At 40.8% G+C, this 21750-nt stretch overlaps 2 protein-coding genes across 3 annotated transcripts in view; one reads left to right on the top strand and one right to left on the bottom strand.

The window, feature by feature from the left end:
• The window catches only part of LOC118415578 (mitochondrial intermembrane space import and assembly protein 40-B-like), a 15818-nt gene extending 12495 nt beyond the window's left edge, over positions 1-3323 (top strand). For both annotated transcript variants that reach the window (XM_035820271.1, XM_035820272.1), the window contains exons 3-4: positions 1614-1709; positions 2276-3323. In XM_035820271.1, coding sequence (XP_035676164.1) covers positions 1614-1709; positions 2276-2601 — 422 coding nt within the window. In that variant the 3' untranslated portion in view covers positions 2602-3323. The remainder of the gene's footprint in view (positions 1-1613; positions 1710-2275) is intronic.
• LOC118415570 (netrin-4-like) overlaps positions 3111-21750 on the bottom strand; it is a 26844-nt gene continuing 8204 nt past the window's right edge. Inside the window, exons 3-9 of the mRNA XM_035820259.1 lie at positions 15245-15361; positions 14653-14826; positions 10165-10291; positions 9514-9702; positions 5834-6109; positions 5359-5427; positions 3111-5180 (exon numbers count right to left, since the gene is read on the bottom strand). Coding sequence (XP_035676152.1) covers positions 4873-5180; positions 5359-5427; positions 5834-6109; positions 9514-9702; positions 10165-10291; positions 14653-14826; positions 15245-15361 — 1260 coding nt within the window. The 3' untranslated portion in view covers positions 3111-4872. The remainder of the gene's footprint in view (positions 5181-5358; positions 5428-5833; positions 6110-9513; positions 9703-10164; positions 10292-14652; positions 14827-15244; positions 15362-21750) is intronic.

Below are 21750 nucleotides of genomic sequence, written 5' to 3'. Positions count from 1 at the left end.
ACGCTGCCATCTTGAAGATCCTGGAATATCATAATTTATGATATTCCACCCCACATCTGCTTGGAGGGCATTTCTCACCATGCTCTATATTAGTATATAATATGCTGAGTCATGTATGCTTCAATACATGTACATCATATATGGGAGTGCTGGTTTGATGTATTCATGTGGACTCTCTCCAAACTGTTTCTGGGCAAGGAATGCTGAGTGCATGTGCACTTCTGTACGGTAGATAGAAAATTGGAGGTGTTCACGAGAAAGTACACCTGGTACACCTAGATATTGGTGTAGGCCCGCAGTGTAGAGATATGCTTTTGTATGCATGGTTGTATTCTAGTATACACAACACAGGCTATTCTTGACATGTGACTGTGAGTGTCAGAATAAAATGATGAAACCTTATTTATGACTTGTTTAACTTTAAGATTTTGATTTTAGCTATAGATTTTTTTTATAATTTTTCAAAGCTCCAAGCTGTGTTGTGATTTTGCTTGTTGACATAAAGTGACTCACACCAATTTTTCTACTGTATAATAATGCTTTTTCTTCTCCCTGTTTTGCTGACATTCTTAACAGAACTACTTGCTGAATTCCACAATCTCTGCATGAAGGCAACTACTGTGGCACCTGACTTTTCAATTTGAATTTTTTGTTATTGCACAAAGTGCTTTTGCTCTATTCCATATCCACATGTTTTTATAAGTTGCCATGGCTACAAACCAAAACACTCTACACCCCCACATTTTCTAACCTATCAAAGTGGCTACCTGATATATAGAAAGTCAGAGTGAATCTTTATTGCTTTGGCATTTACAAAACCTTTTCTAAGGATTAAAAAAAGCATTTATATTTGAGTAACATTTGCATTGTCGTCTGCCCAACCAAGGCACAGGTGGCGTATGTGGTCTATAGAATTATGAGTGGGGCCCTAAGTAGTGTAGATTTGCTGTCTGACTTTTTCTTTGTCCATCATATAATGCGGTAAAGCCACAAAGTGACCTATCTAAGTGCACGTTAATGCCTACTGATTCAACATATAAATCATTCGCACTAAGCCTGAAGTTAAAAAGAAGGTTAAGCAATCATACACATTATTGTGACGCATTGGAGAAAAGGTTACTGCCCTGTCAGCTCCATAGAAATGCATGGCTTGGCAATCCAAACTTTGGCAACTGTATTGAAATGTCTGCAGCAGCTTTATCTTTGCAGTTTTGGTAGATAGCTTACCGCACGGAAGTTCTTGCCCAGACAGGTCACTACAGAATGATTATACTGGGAATTAGCGTTTCCATTTAATACTCTAATACAGAGTTGTTCCAATGGTATAAATAAAACACTGCAAAATCTCCTTTCAGTTTCACCTCTAATCGTCATATTAAGTTCTTGTCCAAAAAAATACACCATACTGAATTTCCAATACTTGTCTGAAGACCTCAAACTTGTCAAAATCTAATTTGCAAAGCTGAGACATACAAAAAATAATATGTCTTTTTTAACTCACTTTTAAGCAATGTGAAATGTGGACGTATACATGTATGATGTATGAAACAATGATGCACCTAGTATATTAATGTATTGCAAGCTAACTGACATTTTCTTCTGTTCTCTTCCAGGAAAGGACAAGATAATTTTTGTCACCAAGGAGGACCATGAGACCCCCTCCACAGCTGACATCACTTACAATGCTGAGGAAGATGATGATGCTCCAGGTAGGAAGCTTATATACATGTAACGTATATTAATGAATGAGTTGTAAAGCCAGAAACAGCTTGAATACTTTATCCCTATACCCACTGTAGTGACATTTTAGTCAAATCTTTATTTTAATACCATTACCAATAAAGTTACGTTTTTCGCATTTTTTTTGTGGATTAACAGTCTCGTATCAGCCATACGATGATTAACCATTCACCCGGACGGGAGGCCTGGCGCATCTTCGTCTTGTATTCAGCTATTCAAAAGAGTATAACCCCGTCGTGTGTAAGCACATCAACCGATGATGATGTGGATGAACAGCATAACTCAAGAAGACCTGGATAGATTGTCTTGATATTTGATGAAACAATTAGATTACAGACCAGCTTGTTATAGTACTGCAGCAGAACTTCCAGATTTTGATATCTTGTGTTTGGGACATGCTATGGCCGTGATTTCTGATTGGTAGATAGCTCTTCCTTTTATGCTCTTTTTGACAGGCCTGATCCAAGTTCTGGACATTCTATTGCCGTAATTTTTGAGTGACAGATAGGTCTTGCTTTTCTCCTCTCTTTGCCAGGCCTGATCCTGCCCAACGGAGAGATCAACTGGCAGTGCCCATGTCTGGGTGGCATGGCCAGCGGACCCTGTGGGGAACCCTTCAAGGAGGCCTTCTCCTGTTTCCACTACAGCCCTGCCGAACCCAAGGGCTCGGACTGCATCGAAGAGTTCCGGAACATGCAGGAGTGTATGTCTAAGTACCCCGAGTTGTACCCCTTTGATAAGGACGAGGAAAATGATAAGGGCACGGAGGAACAATCAAAAGGGACAACAACAACGGTGGAACAGAAAACAAACGAGGAGGTAGCAGTGTCAAAGGAATCTGTGGCTACTCGAGCAAGCTAACCTCAAGTCGAGATAAGAAACTTTGTAAACCTTATGCGGAAGATATATTTAGACCTAAGCATGACTTGTACAGAGAGTGATTTGAATATAGAACTCACTGTGTTTAATAGTCACCTGTTACATACTGTTTGAAACTTGGAACTTAAAATTATATGAAGAGATATAATCAGGGCTACTTGCAACCTAAAGACAGCCAGTAAATACTTTATACAAGAAAAGTTACAACTTTGATAAATCAGACTTTTTCAACTTTGGGGTTGGATTCAAATACTTATACTGAAGGTTTCCGAATCTCTAAATGGCCCGAGAGCTGAGTGTGTATTTCACCAGAAGATCTGCTTGGTGATCTGTAAACTTTGTACAATCTCAAAAACCTGTGTAGAAATTAAGAGAACGTCGGCTGCAGTGCTGCCGATAATGTTCTTTAGAGCTTGTAGACTCATTGCGTGAGCTATTTCTAGTATCACGGTACGTCTGCTGCATGCAGAGTTTCAGCGAGGAGACGTGTATTTTTTTTTTTACCAAAAAAGTTTTTCGGCCAGACAGTTGTTTGTATACCAGAGAATTATGTGAATTGCAGAATATTATGGGAACTGGAACTGATAATTTTCAATGATTTATCAAACTCAAAACATAAATAAAGTTTAGCCATTGTCTCCCAGTATTGGTCATCCCAGACCGACGTCTTAATTCAATCACAAATAAAGTTTCTGATTTTTGTACAGGAACCTCTCTTTCGTGTATTTATTAGGTGTTATTAGATGTATCAGGCTTTTAGCTAGGATTTTATTATAGAGGGTCCAAATTTCTTGGTGAGTCATGGTAAATGATATAGGCATGACTATTGTAGTGGGGTCTTGGGGCATCCACCTTCCATGGAGTTTTCAAGTGGTGTATTCTAACTCTAAGGTATCCTGAGGGCCAAAATTACTGCCAAAGAGGTCAGAGTAGAAGACTGTGATCACAAATGAGGAAGTGGCATCCCTGGTCAATCAGAATATCATGCTTCCTCGTGTAAGGGCGTCTGGTGAGTCCAATTTCTTGTTATTTTAAGAAAAGCGTTTCTAGATGACGCCTAGATGCATGCCTGGCTAAAAGCCTGTCGTATATTCATGATCTATGTATGTTATTGCCATCTTCAAGACAAGGTTGCACGATAATACTGAGTATGACAAACAACCATAACCACATGACAAATGCTTTCTTTTATTTACAAATTGAAATACATTAGCAAGTGCTCCAAAGACTACATTGTAGGTTCCCAAACTATGTGTTTGAGTCTTAACTTGTGTTGTAAGTTAGTTCCCACTGGTAAGCTACATCCTCTCTGACAGCTCATCAACTGTTGGTTATATAAGAACCCCCATCATTGATACATACTTCTAATATTTACATGCTCAATGTTTGAAAGGTTGGTATGTTTGTCGTATTAAATACTACTTCAGCAAGAACAGTTTAACTAAATACTGCTCAGATAAAAATCTAAAATAATCACACATGTTCTCTCTAACAGGTTGTTTTACTATTTGTATTTGGTACTTTTTGCGTACAACATAAATCATTAAATGTAAAAAGGTTAGAATCATTTTTACACCCCATGACATTGGCAACTAATAATTCTGACCCATGTATCAATAATTTTCTCCGCATTTTTTAAAGAAATATCTTATTTACAAATTTGAATTTCGAGCAACAAACTCAGGAAAATATCCATTGTCCCAATCAAAGGTGTACATTTGTAAGTAACATCATTTCTTCTGAAACTCGTTGAATAACACTTTGACCCGGTTCTCTTTATTGAACACAGACCCCTGACAAAGTCCAAGAAGTGATAGGAATATACAAGTCAGAATGAAATCCTAACCATAACCCATTTAAACTGAAAAAAAATTCTATTGCATCTTTCTAACATGATAGCATCTTGTAAGAAAACTTTAACTTACTTTGAGATGTATGTTTGACCACACCATCATTATTGTTTTTTCTTAGATTTTTAAGAATAATGCTAAATTGAAATGTCTGAGGGCTGTACACATAGTTTTGTGGGGTCAATACACAGATGCAAGTTGTGTATTGACTGCTAGCTTAATTTTTACTTCAAAATGTCCAAAAACCAACCAAATAACATGATGTGGCCTTGTCTTATCTTGCAGCTGCAAAAATGAAACTGAAGACAGAAAGTGCTGACTTTATTTATGTAGAGGCATAAGAAAAAGGTGAAGTTCTTTCATGTTTAAGTTGTCTATGTCCCTATACTTGATTGTCCATACATCATGTGCAGACCTTCCTCAGTACTCTGGTGATGTCTCTTGTCGTGGCTTGCGCCCATTCCTTCACGTAGCTGGTCTCGTTCACGATTAAGCGATTGTTGTCGACGTCCTCGAACCCGGTCAGCAGATATTCCTCGCCTACGTTCATGATTGGACAGGTGCAGCCGTGCTCCGTCCAGGACGTCGGCCACACCTTCGCCTCGCCCTTCTCCACGGAAACGTTCTTGGAGAGAATGACCTTGCGGATCTGGACAGTCACTGCGACATGCTGGCCAAGGTCAACTGCGTCCTTCACTGTTGCTCGCAATGCTGGAGTAGAAGTTGGAAGTACCGTCAAAGTTTTATTTTACTGTATGCAAGATATATTTTCTGTACTTGTAATATAAGATCAAAAGAATTTGAAACTAGAAATGCAAGGACAGTAAAAAAGATGCAGGTTGACATACTTTTGTCTCAAACTATTATCTTCTTTGCAGGGATAACTTACCAAAGTCGTAATGCTTGTCACACAGGAGCTCTGGATCCTTCAGAGTCTCCTCAAGACATTTGCAGTGATCTAAGAAGGAAGACATCCAATGTACAATGTAAGTATGACAGAATATGACTTTTTTAGGACTTCATTGATGGCAATTTCAAGTAGTAGTCATGCATTCCTTTTTTATAGCACTTGTTTGTATTTTGTACCAGGTAGACACTTCACTGCATACAGATCAGGTTTGTGCTGAATAGCAGACAGAGGTATTTGATACAGTCACATTGGGGTTGACCCTTTTCTCTTTGATAAGTGGTGGGTTCTTTGACGTGCCCAAAGTGTGGCTCTCCTTAAACATGGAACCTCCATTTAACATGCTATCTGATCGTGAGGGATGTCCCTAGCCAGAAGTTCATGTAGGTACTCATTTTCACCTGAGTCAAGTGGTGTAATCGCTGTACAGTTAAAAGTTTATGATTATATCCCTTACCTGTTCTCTGTAGTGAGATGTACTGTTGAAAGTCTGGTTCTGTTTCTTTCTTGATCGGCCTGCAGGCCCCGGTCTCTTGATCACAGATGTCCTGAAAACCGCAGTTACACTTCTGGCAGCCGTTGCGAATCTTGCCGAAGCCCCAGTAGTTCGGCCTGCAGCGGTCGCATCTCGTGCCGGTGACCCCGTTTTTACACTTGCACCGGCCTGTGACCATGTTGCAGGGCCGCTTCCCGGAAACGCCGTCTACCGTACCAACCGGATCACATTCGCATCCTGGAAGGGAAAATTACATTCAGGTATTAGCCTGACGATTAGCAGCCAGCCCTACAGTTGCTACCACCATGTCTGAGAGGGGGTCATTAACCCCAGCCAGCGAGAGATTGTGTAAACTCAGGCTACATTAAGTATTAGGTCACATCAATGTTTAGTTCTCAGATTTTAGAATTATGGAAAATCATCAAGAAGGAAATGCACTCTCGGAGGAAAGTCTGTAAGTTAATTGGTACACACAGTATCAGAAAATTGATACAGACAGATTCAAGCCCTCTGTTTTCATCTTTCTCACTTTTACATGTCCAACTACCAAGGAAATGCATAGCCCAAAGATATTGCTCCGATGATTGACAATCTGCTGTTGTAAGTGACTGCAACTTGCAAGTACAAGTTGCAGTGCCACATAAACATGCCAGAGGGCGTAGCACATACCAGGAGACAGGTTCAGTGACTGCAACATTGTCTATTTATAGGATTTGTACCATACACAAGCCACAATATATTTGATCAGTAACTGTCAGATTTAATTGCCTTAGTCAACTGTATCCTCTTTTTATATAACAGTTAACTGTTTCAAGACTTGGTCAGATGATACTGGTGGGGATAAAGAAATAGGAGGACTGAGAGGAGAGGGACAGTATAGGCAGAGGCAGGGCTCTAGCCAGCGTCCGTTTTTCCGTCAATTGACGGAAATTAGCTGCGTGTGACGGAACAATTTTAAAACCAACCCGTCAACCTCGACGGACAAAAATCCTTGGTGGAAGCTACAGGCGTCCATGGCCATAAAAGCCACACACTGTTTGTTTTGCTATTGCTATTATTGTTGACGAAGTGTGTCGGTGCCCTTTCGCACACAATAATCTCATTAAAAACCCGTTTTCAAGGTCTCAGATCAGTCTCTCTAACTCCTGGAATGGTGTTTTCGTGACAATGGGAATTTGCTGACGGAAAAAAAATTTGGGCTGGCTAGACCCCTAGGGTAGAGGTCATATTCACCAATTCATGCTAAAGGCATCCTCAAGGTATAATAAGGAATGAAGTTGGAATGATGAAATAAACATGGACCCAAATCTCCATGAAGTAAAGATTTAAGGACCTATAGAACAAAGTGTTTTCCCCATCCAACTTTTTTTTTTCTTTTTGTCTTTTATTCTTTTTCACACTGAATTATATTTCAACCCTTCAACTTAATGAAAGATGTAGAACCAGCATGTGTGCTATTTCTTCATTTGACAGTAAGTAAAGATAAATGAATAAAATGATGGAAATTGATGGGAAAATTATTCTTTGTCAGATCTTTCTATCAGTGGGAATTGGAATGACAGAAAGGAATTTCATGCTGGCTAGAGCCCTGGTCTCCACAGGGTAGATTTGTATATCTGCCAGTCCAGGTCTAGACCTTGTTGACTTTTCTGTCTGTGAGGCTTCAAAAATAGTTGACCAGGAGGTCGACAGTTGACCCTGACCTACATGTACAACAGTGCCTTGTGCTGGTAATGAGGTAATTATGGACTTCCTTCAGTTTGTGTAATCAGACTGAGACAATTACGGAAAAAATGTTGCAGCTCCCTTGTCTGTGTGCATTACATTGAATGGGCCAGTCACACCTAATCTTTGCACAACTCAAGCTCCAAGTATCGTTTAAAGCTTAGTCCAGTAGTGAGGATACTATATACTACTGACAACAAGTTCCACTTAAGTTTCTAGGGAATTTTTGACCTTCCTCAGTTTGTGTCATCAGAGACAATTACAGAAAAAGATGTGCTGCCTTGTCTTGTATTACATCAAATGGGCAAGTCACACCTAACCTTTACAGGACTAGCTACAAGTATTGTTTAAAGTTTAGTCCAGTAGTGAGGATACTATATACTTACTGACAACAAGTTCCACTTAAGTTTCTAGGGAATTTTTGACCTTCCTCAGTTTGTGTCATCAGAGACAATTACAGAAAAAATGTTAATGTTTGTGCTCCCTTGTCTGTGTGTATTACTTTGAATGGGCCAGTCACGCATAACCTTTGCACGACTAGTCTAAGTATAATATTTAAAGCTATCCAAGTAGGGTGGTTTCCCCTACCATATGCTTTATAAATTATACCCGTCACATTTGGCGAAAATTGATCGGACGACAATTCTGCGGCATTCGCCCGACCCTTGTTTATAATTATAACTTTATTGCACAACAATTGTACAAGGTACAAAGTATGGCTTATATGTGACAGGGATGGTTTTCAGGTAAAAGATACGCACAACCCTCTGTCGATCTTAAATATGGCCCATCTTCCATCAAAACACCCGAAGATCGTGGATAATGTGACATTGGTGGAATGACAATGAGCTCCACTTTAATAGTTTGTAGGGAATAGTTAGAATTGTAGAAAGTTTTTGACATCTCCATCCCCATATTTACCAGTTCAATGAATTTACTGCACATAACTTTAATTTTTTCTCACATTTTCTAATCCCTAACACACCTTCTCACCCACTCCTCTATACTTAACAATCACTTAAGTTGAAGGAAGTGCCCTTAACAGAGCCCTTGGACCTCATTGTTTGTTTGAGATGCAACCCGAGCTCCTTTGTGGAGAAGAGGAACAACTTGGCAGTGTTACAGAGGTCCCCCTGCCGCCTCCCTGAACACTAACATGTGCAGTTTGATTGATCCCTGGACAGTTAGAGTACAGGAGTATCGACTGTGAGCGAAAACTCTGGTCAGGATGTGATTTATTTGTTGAAGGAAGCCAGCGAATCCCAAAGGTTTCATCGTAGCATCAAGTAAGGATGTATCGGGGACTTGCCAGAGAACTTCTAGGCACTACAGGGTGCCCTCTTACTCTGTTGTTTCATCACACAGGGTAGCCTGGATTCCACACCCCAACCTCAAGATATATCTTTCGTGTTGCGATAGATACTTGAGATCGGGCTGGGGTTTGGTAACCAGGCTACACACAGGGATGCTCTGTGTGGTAGCAATACATTTTTATGTGTGAAGGACCATTGCAGGCCACTTTTAAAAGTTGTGGTTATCAGATTTGCACACTTAATTTTTCATCTGATTTGAAGAAATAAAGATCATGATTGTGAGCATATGCATGGGGATGCATTGATCCAAAATTACATACATGTACCTAATGTGTATTTTGGTTCCAGTTAAGTTAATGAAAGTTTTTTTTTTTTAAGTATGTCCCTCTTAAGTCAATTTGTAATGTTCAAAACTCATTGTTTAAAATGTTCTGGAGAATCTGGACATTCTGTGCTCATGACTTCTTTGCAGTAGATTGTGGTGGTTGGGCTTGGGAAGAAGTGATAATATGGGTATTTCAAAACTGACCTGCCGAAAGAAGCATTTCACACCCTGTCCTCATTCAACTTCAAGATAGATGTATAATGACAATATTATCTTACTTTTACAGATCTGAGGATGCGCCTTGTCCCTGGTGGGGTCCTGGTAGTACCCAGGCCTGCAGCGGTGGCACCTCCGGCCCATGGTGTTGTGCTGACAGTCGTCACACACCCCGCCCGTCTTCCCATTGGTCGCTCGCCACACGTTCAAATCGAAATGGCAGCTGTCGGCATGACTGTTACATTCACATTCTGTAAGGTAAAGAAAATGCTGACAACTAAATATGCTTAACAGGGGCGGTTTTAACTTTGATGATGATGATCAGGGTGATTGGTTTATTGAAAGTGAAAATACCGCAGTCGAAGGCTGAATTGCATATAATCTTACAGGTGGTCATCACATACAAATATATCGATCGCAATACCAATCAGTTAAAGTAGAGGGCTTAATTTTGTTTGTGGAACTTAAGTTCGGTTGCAGTCCTTAGGATGGGATGTTAAGCCAATGTTACTTGTGTTTGTTGAAAGACCAAGGGAATTTCCTCGGTACGATGAACCTGTGGATATTGTACATAGCATTTGTCTTCTCTGTCACAACCAGTGAAGCATTCATGCTCTTCAAAGTGAGATCACTGGATATTTTGTTCTTTCAATTAGCTATTATAATACAATCACTGTCCATTTCTTCACACCTGTGCAACCATGCAGACTTACTTTCACACATGTTCTTCTTGCCAGTCCTGCCGTTGCCTGGTTTCCATGGCTGGTTGTTGTACAGAGGTGCGCAGCGCTCGCAGTTCACTCCAGCCGTGTTGTGCCGACACACACACTTACCGTTCACCTGCAGAAACAAGTAACAAAATTAGTGATTTAAAGGTATTTAACTCTGGTTAATCTGTTAAGCCATGTTGATTGTAGGTTCTCAGATTTGCTGCTTCTTTTTTTCTGCTTTGAAAATCAATGAAAAGATCACAGTTCAGTATACTTTGTATCAAACATGAATATCTAAATGCTCATTTTTGTATGCACCGACAGTCAAAGAGACATTATCTTCCCTTGTGTATGTTTGCACATGTGTGTGTCCGTGTCTCGGTAGTGTGACCGTGAGAGAGAGAGAGAGAGAGAGAGGAAGGATGGCATAACTTAAGCACTTGTGGATTGATTTTTATAAAGTGGATATACACAATGTATACTCAGTACTAGTATATCATAGTTCCCCTAGTGGCTTTCAATAGCACCCCAGCAGAAATAGGTTTAATATCTATTATTTTTATTTCACCTGCCTGCTAAATCTATTTCCTACAAAAATCTACAAATCCCCCCCAAAAAAGATTGTGTGGCCTCACAAAGACATGCTCCATTCTGACTAACAGCTATTCAGAACCTTGTGGAGTTGTCATCCTTGTGGAATGTGGAGAATCCCACAGAGCTTTCCCCTATCTCTGATGCGGGCAGACGTCCAAAAGAGGACTTAAACAGTCCAGCATTCTGGCAGCTCTGGGAAATGTTAGAAATTACTTTCTTTCAGCAAAGGAACCTTCGACATGTCTGCAACTTCCGACAAGGATCATCTAAAGGGGGGTAGAGCAGACACTATGATAGTTAGACAATCCTTTTGGATCTCAGTCAGATTGTCTTGGATTATGATGATGATGATCTTGGATTATGTTCAGGCTTCAAGTGATATCAGGAGCTAAGCTCAGGAAATGCACGACTTGAAACATGGGTTGACCTTGTATCGCGTTATTGTTGACCTTGTACTGTTGAGTATAGTAGATGTCAAAGTTATTTTTTGCTTGAAATGTTAAACATAAAAAATCAATGCTATCAGGCTAGAAGAAATTGTGGAGGATTACTTGAAAAAGATCATTAACATTAAAGGAGACTTTTATCTAAATGTTCTGACAAGTACTCATTGTACATTATTTTGTAAGATAAGACAAAGCTAAACTGGCATTGGTGTGAATTCTTGAATTGCCTTTTTAAGTTTCATGCAAGTACATGTAGCTGTAGTTGTGGTGTCTTAGGCAGGTATTGACCTTGACCTTCAAAGTGCTGGAGGAGACTCGTCTTTTGACTGCTGTTTGACCATGAGGCAAAAGTCAATGAAACAGCGAGGCAATTTTTTTTCCCCGACATGTCTGGCATTCCCCACACAACATGCAAATAACTGTCATCCACCTGTCAGCAGTGACAATAATCAACATTCGGTCTCTCACTGAACCTCAACCGCACCAGTCTTCCTTTCTTCCACCCATCCCCTTCAACAGGAAGTCTTTTGTCACAAGCGAGTAACTTTCAGGATTGTCAGGAATTTGGAAGACATGACAGACCAGTTTCTTTCAATGGAATCCAAGCCAGAGAAAGATGTCTGAATTCTGCACATGCCCAGGAAAGCTGGAACATTTCTTGAAGAAAAATTACTTTTCCCAAGACCTAACCCCAAATGACCCTCATTCATCATTTCCGATGACATGTTGGATGAGGAGTGCACATATCTTGGGGATTTGCATCAGTATAGAAGCTTCATTGGAACATCTCTTTAGATTTGTCACTCTTTTATAATGTAACTTATGGAATTATCAGAGTTGAAATTGCTTCTCAGCTGAATTGAGTGACTGATGTTGTCACTTCTACTTAAAGAAATGATCAGTTTTTTTTAAATTCATTCTTGTGGCATAGATATTCTTTCATTCAAAATAATTCAAACTCATTACAAATATCACCTGAAAACCCTCATGGTGACTTAGAATAGACTTAAGATAAAATGACTGCAAACATTTCAAACTGTACAGTATTCCCCATGTTCATGGCCCATCTATGCTGAAGCTGGCTGAATTTCCCTGCTCTCTGTTCTGCAGAAATGACTCGTATCACAACAGTTCATGCCTGGCACCAGAACATGTCTGTAGAATTACGCTGATGACAGGTCCTGTCAGTGTCAGGCCTATATATCATGTCTTGTCAAGGAATATGTCAGTGTGGTATGTATACAGGTGCGAACTCAAGGTATACAATTCCAGTCCCTTGAGCTTCATTTTTCACCTGATCAAAGACTGTCAGTTCATGTCAGATGGAATGTTGCTGTATGAAGCTTAGGGTATTTTCTTCAAATTGCATTTATCCATCACTGGGGAATGAGCTAAGTACTGTACCTCAAGACTATTATCCACATGTAAATGGGCATTCAACCTATTATTAACCTCCACATGTTAACTTCGTCATATTGTACTGTATCACTAAAGTCTTGTCTTTCTTTTTCAATTCGCCCCATAATGTCTTTTGATTCATTACCGTAGAGCATGTGGGCAAAGTTTGTTTCTCAATCCTGATTTACACCTTCCAATGTAGGGGTATGTTTTGGTGGTAGCCATGGCAACAGCTAAGAAATCAAGATGGCTGCCATGACAATCAACAGACTTTGTGTGTTTTTGTAATGTCTTGAGAAAAGTAGGGCTGTCAATCAGGGGCCACCCAGAATTTGTGATGACCTATTAATTGCTTTTCTGAACAATGACTGGCTAATAGCTAAAACATTTCCTGGAAATCATATATTAGGTATTAATGCTAGTTCACCTCAGTCCGTCGGGTTACGTAGATTCACTGTTTTTAAAAAAATTGGTATTTAGATATTTCAGGTCAACGATGTGGGTTTCAAATGTCAACATTTTCGAGATATTGCAATGTGAAGCTACCTTCCATCGACTTAACGATCCCCAAATACCCTATTTCTATATACAACGGATATAGGTTACCCTACAGATAAAGGACTGAGCTAACCATAACCATACTGGAAATGATATCTTGTATGCCAATCCAATCCAATCTCATGACTTGTTGGAGGCGACGCATTACTAGTAGTGGGTAGACTCAGCAGTTATTGAAAAGAGTAAGAGAGTTCAACACACACTGCTACTTCTAGTGGACATTTTGGTTTCTCACAAAGCTGTGGCTGATCTGCCAGTCTTGACATCTCTTTGACTTGTTGTGATTCATTTCATCAGTTTCCCATGAAGCTGCAGCTGAAGTCATGTGTGCAGCAGGTTTGCCAGATCCCTCCTCCCTCCCCTGGATGCACCATGACTGTCCCAATAAACACTACTTCTCCTGTCTGCCATGTCTGTACATCAGGGGGGGTCAATAACCTCCAAACAGATGTTGGGTTATGTTTTCCTGGCTGCCTGTTTCTGTCACAATTTAAGGGCTAGCTTGACTAAAATCATTTCACTGCTTGATAACCAACACCACTAAGGCCTAGGTCCCAATTCCCAACCCTGGCCCGACTGGGTAGCTTTCGGAAACGAAAAATATGATAAGAAAGGCAAGAAAACACACAAATTTAAAAGAAATTAGATGGGAGCATAATTTGTGTATATTCTTTGGTAGCAACTTTTATTTTTTTGTTTCCGCAAAGATCCTGGCCAGGCCCCGTTTCAGAAATGGGACCTAAGTCAGGGAGGCAATTTTGCACAATTAACCCTCTTCAAAAAGAATCATACAGCAATTAGATAACTCTCCAAATTAGTTACAGGCAATAGAAATAGCAAAAGGTTATATGGCAAAATGGCATGCAAGTCCTGTGATTAATTAACCTACCACGTGCTTGAAATTGGCTAACTTAACAATGCTTTGATCTGCCAAAAGCTTAAAATCTTCAACACCATACATGTACATTGTGTACACGTCAGTTTGGCTTTGAACTTGTCAGATTTATTGCAGAGACAGCCAGCTATTATGTTTCCTGTCATGACCTTATCCTTACAGGTCCAGATCTCTTATGTCATCCTTGAACTTGGCGACAGAAGTCTGCCATTCAATACTTGTTCAGATGTATCAAGTGTACTGAACTGCCTTGAAATGGTTTCCTTTGGCTATGAATAGCTTTTGAACCTTGAAGGGTATACCAGTGTGATGTCAATTGGCGTGCTAAAAGGGCTGAACACATGGTAACATGTTTCCAAGAAGGGGAGGGGGTCCTATCATATACTGTACATGTAGTATCCAGTCAATAAGTATAAAGGAGGCACGCTTTTTTGTTTTATCCGTGTCATGAACTTCAGTTGTCACAGCTCTGTTGTTTGAAGCAGTTCACATTTTAGTATGTTTATCCATTGATTGCTTTTATTGGATATCTATCATCATCTTTCATCAATATTTAGCTTCTGTACTTAATGTGGACAAGTGTGAAGTCAGCACACTAACCTTAAGAAGAGCGCTCTGTCCCCCCGGCCCCACCACCTTCCTGCCATCGATGGGCACGCAGACGTCAGCATGTCCGTTACAGAAGCAGCTGCCGCTGATGATCAGGTTGTACACCGCGAAGTGGGCAAACTTGTACGGCTTCTCCTGGACCTCCTCAGTAGGGCAGCTACAAGACTGGGACAGAAGCCTTGAGATTATCTCTAACACATGTGTGAAGGAAGCAAGCAACAGTTCAAGATCTTAACCAAGAACCTTGGTATTAGTATTAAAATGAGATTCATTTTGAAGAGAAGTGAAGAACACATTTGGAGGCTTACATGTGAACTATGTCGTTTCTGTTAGAAATTTTAAGAACGGAGACAGGTGCAGGTGTATGCCATACACCTGCTTTTATACTTAGAATTTCTTATTGTATTTTCATGTTATGGATCAAGGATTGTAGGTGCGTTTAAATATGTAGAATTTGTATCAGTTAGAATATCAAACATCAAGAATGTATTTCATGAAAAAATGCAAGAATGTCAGAAGAAAAGAAGATTACTCCTTCATCTACTAGTCAATATTTTGCTCCGTATTGTATAAAAGCCCCTACCTGCCGTTTGAGAAGACGCATCCTGATGTTGGTGATCGTCATGAGGTCCTGGGCGTGTAGGCTGTAGGGGTCGCTGATGCTGTGGTTACTGCCGACAGGTAAGACCCTGAAGATCACCTGCAGAACATCCAAACATCAGACAATGCAAACACTGTCTCTCAAGATATTTTCGTTATTATCAACAATTAGAACCTCGAAGATCACCTGAAGAACATGTAAACATCAGACATCAACGACTATAAAACATTGTCTCAAGATACAGTGGTTATTACCAACAAATAGGTCACTGAAAATCACGTGCAGAACATCCAGACATCAACGACAATGCCTCGACATACAATGGTTATTACCAACGGGAAAGACCCTGAGGATCACGTGGAGAAAGACATCCTAACGATAATTTTAGTATTTTGGCTTCATGACTATTTCTTGCTCTTCTTCTATACGTTTTCGACCTGTATCTTGTACAGTAATATCAAATAAAGAAATATATGACTTATGGTGCATGATAATGTTCTGATGAAGGAGTTTGAGCTGTCAAACCTCGTCAATGGGTAATGGTGACAGATATAACCATAAAAAGGGTCAGCGATGTGGACATCGCAATGTTATTGTACACCCAGGCATTATTTTATTTTCATAAGATGCATTAGTAGCTAAGGTGCAAACATTTGGTGACTCATTTCCTTCAGTTCCTTCATGGTGAGACATTTAGGTATTTGAAAGTTGTGTTTTTATCTAAAGCTGATGTTGGCTGCTAAAATGTGTCATTTACTAATGGGTGGGTATTGGGTAACCACCAGATTCTTGGCAAGAAAACCATTCTATCCTGCCAAAAACAACACATCAAAGATCATCAAAGGCCAGACTCGATTAGTTTAACCAGAAACTTCAACGCACTCAAGAATCCCAAAGCTCAGCCAAACCAACTAGGTTTGTTTAATGCATGAAGGGACATGTCCGATTTCTACTCCGTGGCTCCTTACACTCGCTACCCTACGAGCCCCGGTAGAAACCGGATGGTACTCAAGCTACATGTAGCTGGCTTGACATAACGGAATCCTAATGGCGCATCTATTTTGGGTTTTCAAAATATCGCAAGGTCTTGACGTAATCTTCCTAAGGATGTTTTGAGTTTTCAGCGCGGTTGACACTGCAATCATTCGAGATTACGTAGAGCTTATCACCCTCTTTACGTCACGATACGGTTTGATAGGGACAGAATCCTCAGTGATAGGATCATTGACGTCACGATGTCAATGACCTGCGGTAGAATTTGTTGATCGTCTCAGAAAGATGTCGCCGAATTTCAAAATCGCCAGAGAGTCGAAGGTAGTTTTTCGCCGCCTTATCACATCGGATCGTGCTCAGGAACCTGCGATTGCTAAAAAGTGTGCAGTGACTGAGATGACACCGTGGGGCCGTATTGGGTAATACTGCCAAAAGTGTCATCTTTGGTGCTCACAGACTCGTCAGTGAGCTATTTTCCTGCTTTATAATGTTTGGTGAAAGAAATAGCAATGATTGACGTTGTACAGACAAGAAAATGTCACTGAGTAATATTCAATTTACTGGCATGACAGACGAGATGCCACCGAAAGTCTTCAAAATCGCTAATTGTTTTCACTAGAACGTCTCGGTAGAAATGTCAACAGTTCCCATAATCCCTTCTATCAGTATCTTGCATGAGCTGTTGATAATCATCTGCGAATTCCGGAAGTTTAAGCCGTAAACACTGTAGTGTACACGTACATGTGGCAGCAAGCCAAGGACTTGTAGGCGACATTGTTGACGACAGGTGCCCCCGAAACGCTCCACAAGTAGGATGTTGTGGTAAAACGATCTTGTTTTGTATTACTACATTATTGCATCCCACGCCCCCCTTTAACTATTTTGACATTTATCGTGCGACTGTTCTCACCTAACGTGTTCTGTGATGATCCCGGACTTTCGACGACGATCTACGACAACCTTTTCTGGTTGACCGCGCCCGAATACAGTACGACATATGTACAACTGTCCAAAGAATGGCCCCAATATGCAATTCGCTGTCGTATGTCGTACGCGACAGGATATAACGTTAAGGCTTTAAACATTTACCAAGTTTATCAATACTTCGAAGAATTTACTTAAACTCATTTAGCAACATGCGGTACTATACCTTGACCCTGTAGTAACTTGTTGACGCCTGAAATGCAGCTAATTAATCGGTATGGCCTTAAGATTTCCTGTGTACAGGACGGCATGTGTGCTTGATTCCCGTGGGTTGTCGTAAAAGTCAGGAAGTGTACCGAGCGATGGGCCACATGGAACTCTGCCAGGAACATGCCAAACATTTGGGAACGCGCTGTGAAAAACATTTCCTGTGGCACACGCGAGAGTCAAACTTACCATCTGGGAACTTAGGCACGAACCATGAAAGACTTGCAATCGTTATATTCAAAAGCGTAATACAGAAACTTTACAACCAATAGTAATGAAATATACTCTACATGTATACATGGAGAGTATATAGGGTGTTCCACACGTCACAGACACAGTGAGGCCGTTGGTTTCAGATACTTCGCTCCCAACGGGACAGCAGTCTGAAGAGATAGGCTATGAGAAACAAAGCTCTGCTTAGGCTAGCGACACATTTCCAAACCGGGGTCCGGTCGGGCTGTTTGTGGAAACGAATTTAAAGTAAAAATGTATACGCAAACATATACACAAAAAATGCCCATGACTATTCTCTTTACGCCTTGTGTAGTTTGGTGGTCTTTTTATGATATCATACTTTTCGTTCCCGAAAGCTGCACGGCCGAGCCCCGGTTTGAAAATGTAACGTAGGCCTTAGCATGCAAGGCTTACGTCTCATTTCCAAACCGGCACCCGACCGGGTTGTTTGCAGAAGCGAAAATTAAAAGTGTTTACCAAGGAATGAAGTTATAACTATTTTTTTTACGATCTTGTTTTGTTGCCTTTGACATTATATCTTCCGTTTCCGTAAGCTTCCCGGCCGGGCCCCGGGTTGGGAATTGGGACCTAATCCTAAGACTGGAGCAGTTGAAGCAAGCCCGTTAGAACACCCAAGGTCAGTGGTGACATCTGCCCCTGTGTTATCCGGGAGGCATGCCGCAGTCATGTTCGCCTGTCATCGCCCGTACGGCTGGCTGACATCGCGGTGCGCTGACCACTTCAGGGTTAGATGGTTATGATGCTGTGGAATGACTGAGCCTTACTGAGTCGTGGGCAACTTATTCCCACAAGCTTGGAAATAGTTTTATTTGCGTCGTCCCAACATTTTGTTCAGCCTCTTTAGTACGTTCTTTCGGTCACGTCCCTTGCTTCTCAGAGAGAGCCTACTAGAAGTAAAGCTGGATAGACTGGCATCCAGGCTAGATTATCCCTACATAATATCTGCAACTAAATCGAAAGACTCAAGTTAAGTGTTTTGAGAAGTCAATATCGCCTATGAAATACATATTGTAAGGGATGCCGTTGAAATTGCCACATCGCCATTTTTTTACATCCATGTAACCGTTTACATCGACAAGTGTGGGGTTTGTAAAACCGAAGGTGCTCGAGGTGTGGCTCAACTCATGATCATACACGGAACCTCCGGGTTTAGGTCGCGTCAGAGATGATGCGTCCCTTGGACTCCCTACCTTAAGCTATGCACTCCTTTTCAACGGCATCAAGAAATACGCCAATGTCTATCAATTTACGTTTTGTGTGTTTTGTTGCCGTTCATATCATACTGAACGTTCCCGGCCGCGTGACCCCAGCACAACCCATTGTAAGGCGTCTCCAGTAAAATAACTTTCCCACAGTCCAACAGTTCTCAGCAACAGGTGGTAGACATATTTGGCAACGTCAGCGTCTCAGACGCCAGACAATTTCTTAAAGACTTTGAATTTAAAATAACTTCATTTAACCAAGACAAAGCGTGCCTTATCTTTATAAACCCCACATACACGCGGTTGCCTTAACACACTTTAAGGAATTCTCCACATTCCGTCTTATCATCTACATAATTGATATTTTGGCTGTGTGAAAATAAATGGCAGTGAACTTGGCACCACGACCGATATTTCCTTAATCCGTTTCTTGCGGCCTTTGGCTATTTTGCTCAAAAACCTGGGTGGTAAATTGTATTGTTTTGTTTTTCGCAGTGCCGGCTTGAATTTTAATCTTTATCATTTTTTAGAACTGAATTTAGAGCCAAAAGGAGTAATCGTCTATTGGCCTAGGATGAAGCTGTGCAGAACACCCTTTTAAATTGTACAAACAACATACTAGTACTAGTATCAGAAATTACCCGTGACGACAACTAGAACAAGATGTCAACGTTAAGTTAAAGAGACAAAAGCTAGAAGTTCTGCCTTCAGTACCATAAAAAGCCACCAGGGAACCCATATTCTAACTGCTTCTCTATTTTGTCAAAGATAAAAGCTCCTTGATTTTGTTGACACAGTTACCACATACCAAATATCGGCCATTCACAACTTCTGGAGTTATGCTGTCCATAACTGAACATACTGAACATACCAAAGGAACCCTATCGGAGATCGTAACAAACTAACGCCGCACCAGTTGGGTAACATAGAGATGACATAACTCAAAGACAAGTAGGTAAACGGTGTCACTGTAACACTAAAAACTTCCTTCCTTCTGGTAAACTTTGGAGAAAGTGGCGGGAAACCCCACACAGCGTGACAGATCGGTTGTCGTGAGTTTTCAGTTGTTTTCTGGTAAACATCAGACTGGTGCCAAGTTGGACGGGTGTTCATCCTCAGCTTTAACAGGTGGGCCCGACTCCAAAAGTTGACATAACGCAACTTAGGCTGGGTTCATAGATCCTGGGAAGGTTTCACCAGAAAACGAATCACGAACTAGTGCTGCTATACATACGTTAATTGCGTAACGGAGTACGTTACTTTCAACCCGTTTGAAACATTCGTACTGATATAAGACGATTGTATAAAAAGAATGTCTAAAAGAAGAGTAAGGAGTAATTTCCAAGCAGATGTTAGGGTGAAAGATCGTAGAATGTTTTCTGACAGTCCAAGGCTGACAGTCGGACTTGACTGACATGTACAGTTGTGAACAACGTTTTGAATGGCATTTGGGACTAATTATAAAACTGTTCAACATTTCCTTGTACCTTCCTAGAACAAGGGCAGTGAACATAAATTTGGACCACACGAAACATGTTGTCTCTGTTTCTTATTAGCTGATTTATCTCACGAACACATGGGACCGGTTGAACCCGCGACACGGATGAAATCTAATTGTCGTGTGATACGGTATTTATTCACGAACGTGGCTTGCACATAGCGCTGAGTTGGCACCAAGCGTCACGTTTCTGCTGACTTGATTAAGTGTAAAAGAACAAGTGTCAAATGTAAGGACCAGGCGGTATGGGTTTGGAAAAAGAGGTTAACATTCTGTATTCTGTGGGTGGGCTTTGTTTTTGCCGGGGCGCCGAAGGCGCCCGGCTTTGTGCCCGGTTTAATGGTTCGTCCTTGGATGGGTCTGCTATGGTCGCAAAATGTACCGTGCGTTTTTACGACAATTCTCAGCCCTTCTCAGCCCTTCAAATAAACGCAATGTACCGTGCGTTTTTACGACAATTCTCAGCCCTTCTTAGCCCTTCAAATAAACGTTGTAAGAATACTGTTTATCCATGACCTCTACTCGTACAGAAAACATTGCAGCGCTCATTAGCAAAGTCTAGGAAAGGAAAATGTTTCTTGATTTGCAGTAAAACACTGGTCATGTAACATTTGAGGAGTTGTCGTTAAATCGCACGGTTCATTTTGCGATAGCGTTGACGGGTCCGGGTATTTAGCGGAATAACCCGGAATAACCCGGAATAACCCGGAATAACCTTAATAAAGGATGAAAGCTACCGAAATACAGTGTGCTTTGATAAGTTAAGATCGCAGAATGCAATATTTTGGCATAAAATAATGTATATATGGCCATGGGAACAAGAAATATTACGGTTATTCCGGGTTATTCCGGGTCATTTCGGGTTATTCCGGTAAATACCCTCACGGGCGTTGACGGTGCGGAGGAGGTGAGATTTTTATCGTACAGAAATTGGTACAGTTTGTAAAGTTATCTTTCTGGAATTCGGATGTATTAAAATATAACATTACATTCTAAGGCGTAGTGTCATGTGAGTAAAATGAGCACGACATTTGACGAAAGATTTTGTGGAGGGTATACAGTCAAGTTTATTGTGCAACGATTGGAACAGTTTACGTGCGGGTGGGAGGGGGGCGTGCGTCTATATATGCAGCTGCAGGAGGTCCTGCAGGACATTTTCGATCGTAAGAGTAACGTACAATTTGAAAAGATAGTGATCATGAATTCGGACACATTGAAACATATTTCCAAGGAACGGTATATAGTTTTTTTAGTAAAACCAGTGTGTGGGGATTGACGAGAATTTAGATAGTTTAATGGTGCACTGTGCTTGAGCCGATGCGAGGCATTATGCAGGGCATTTTTGATTG

The sequence above is a fragment of the Branchiostoma floridae genome, chromosome 5 (assembly GCF_000003815.2).
Source record: "Branchiostoma floridae strain S238N-H82 chromosome 5, Bfl_VNyyK, whole genome shotgun sequence".
Classification (NCBI taxonomy): domain Eukaryota; kingdom Metazoa; phylum Chordata; class Leptocardii; order Amphioxiformes; family Branchiostomatidae; genus Branchiostoma; species Branchiostoma floridae.
Note: the sequence above shows the minus strand (reverse complement) of the source record. Positions and strands in the feature narration are given on the sequence as shown.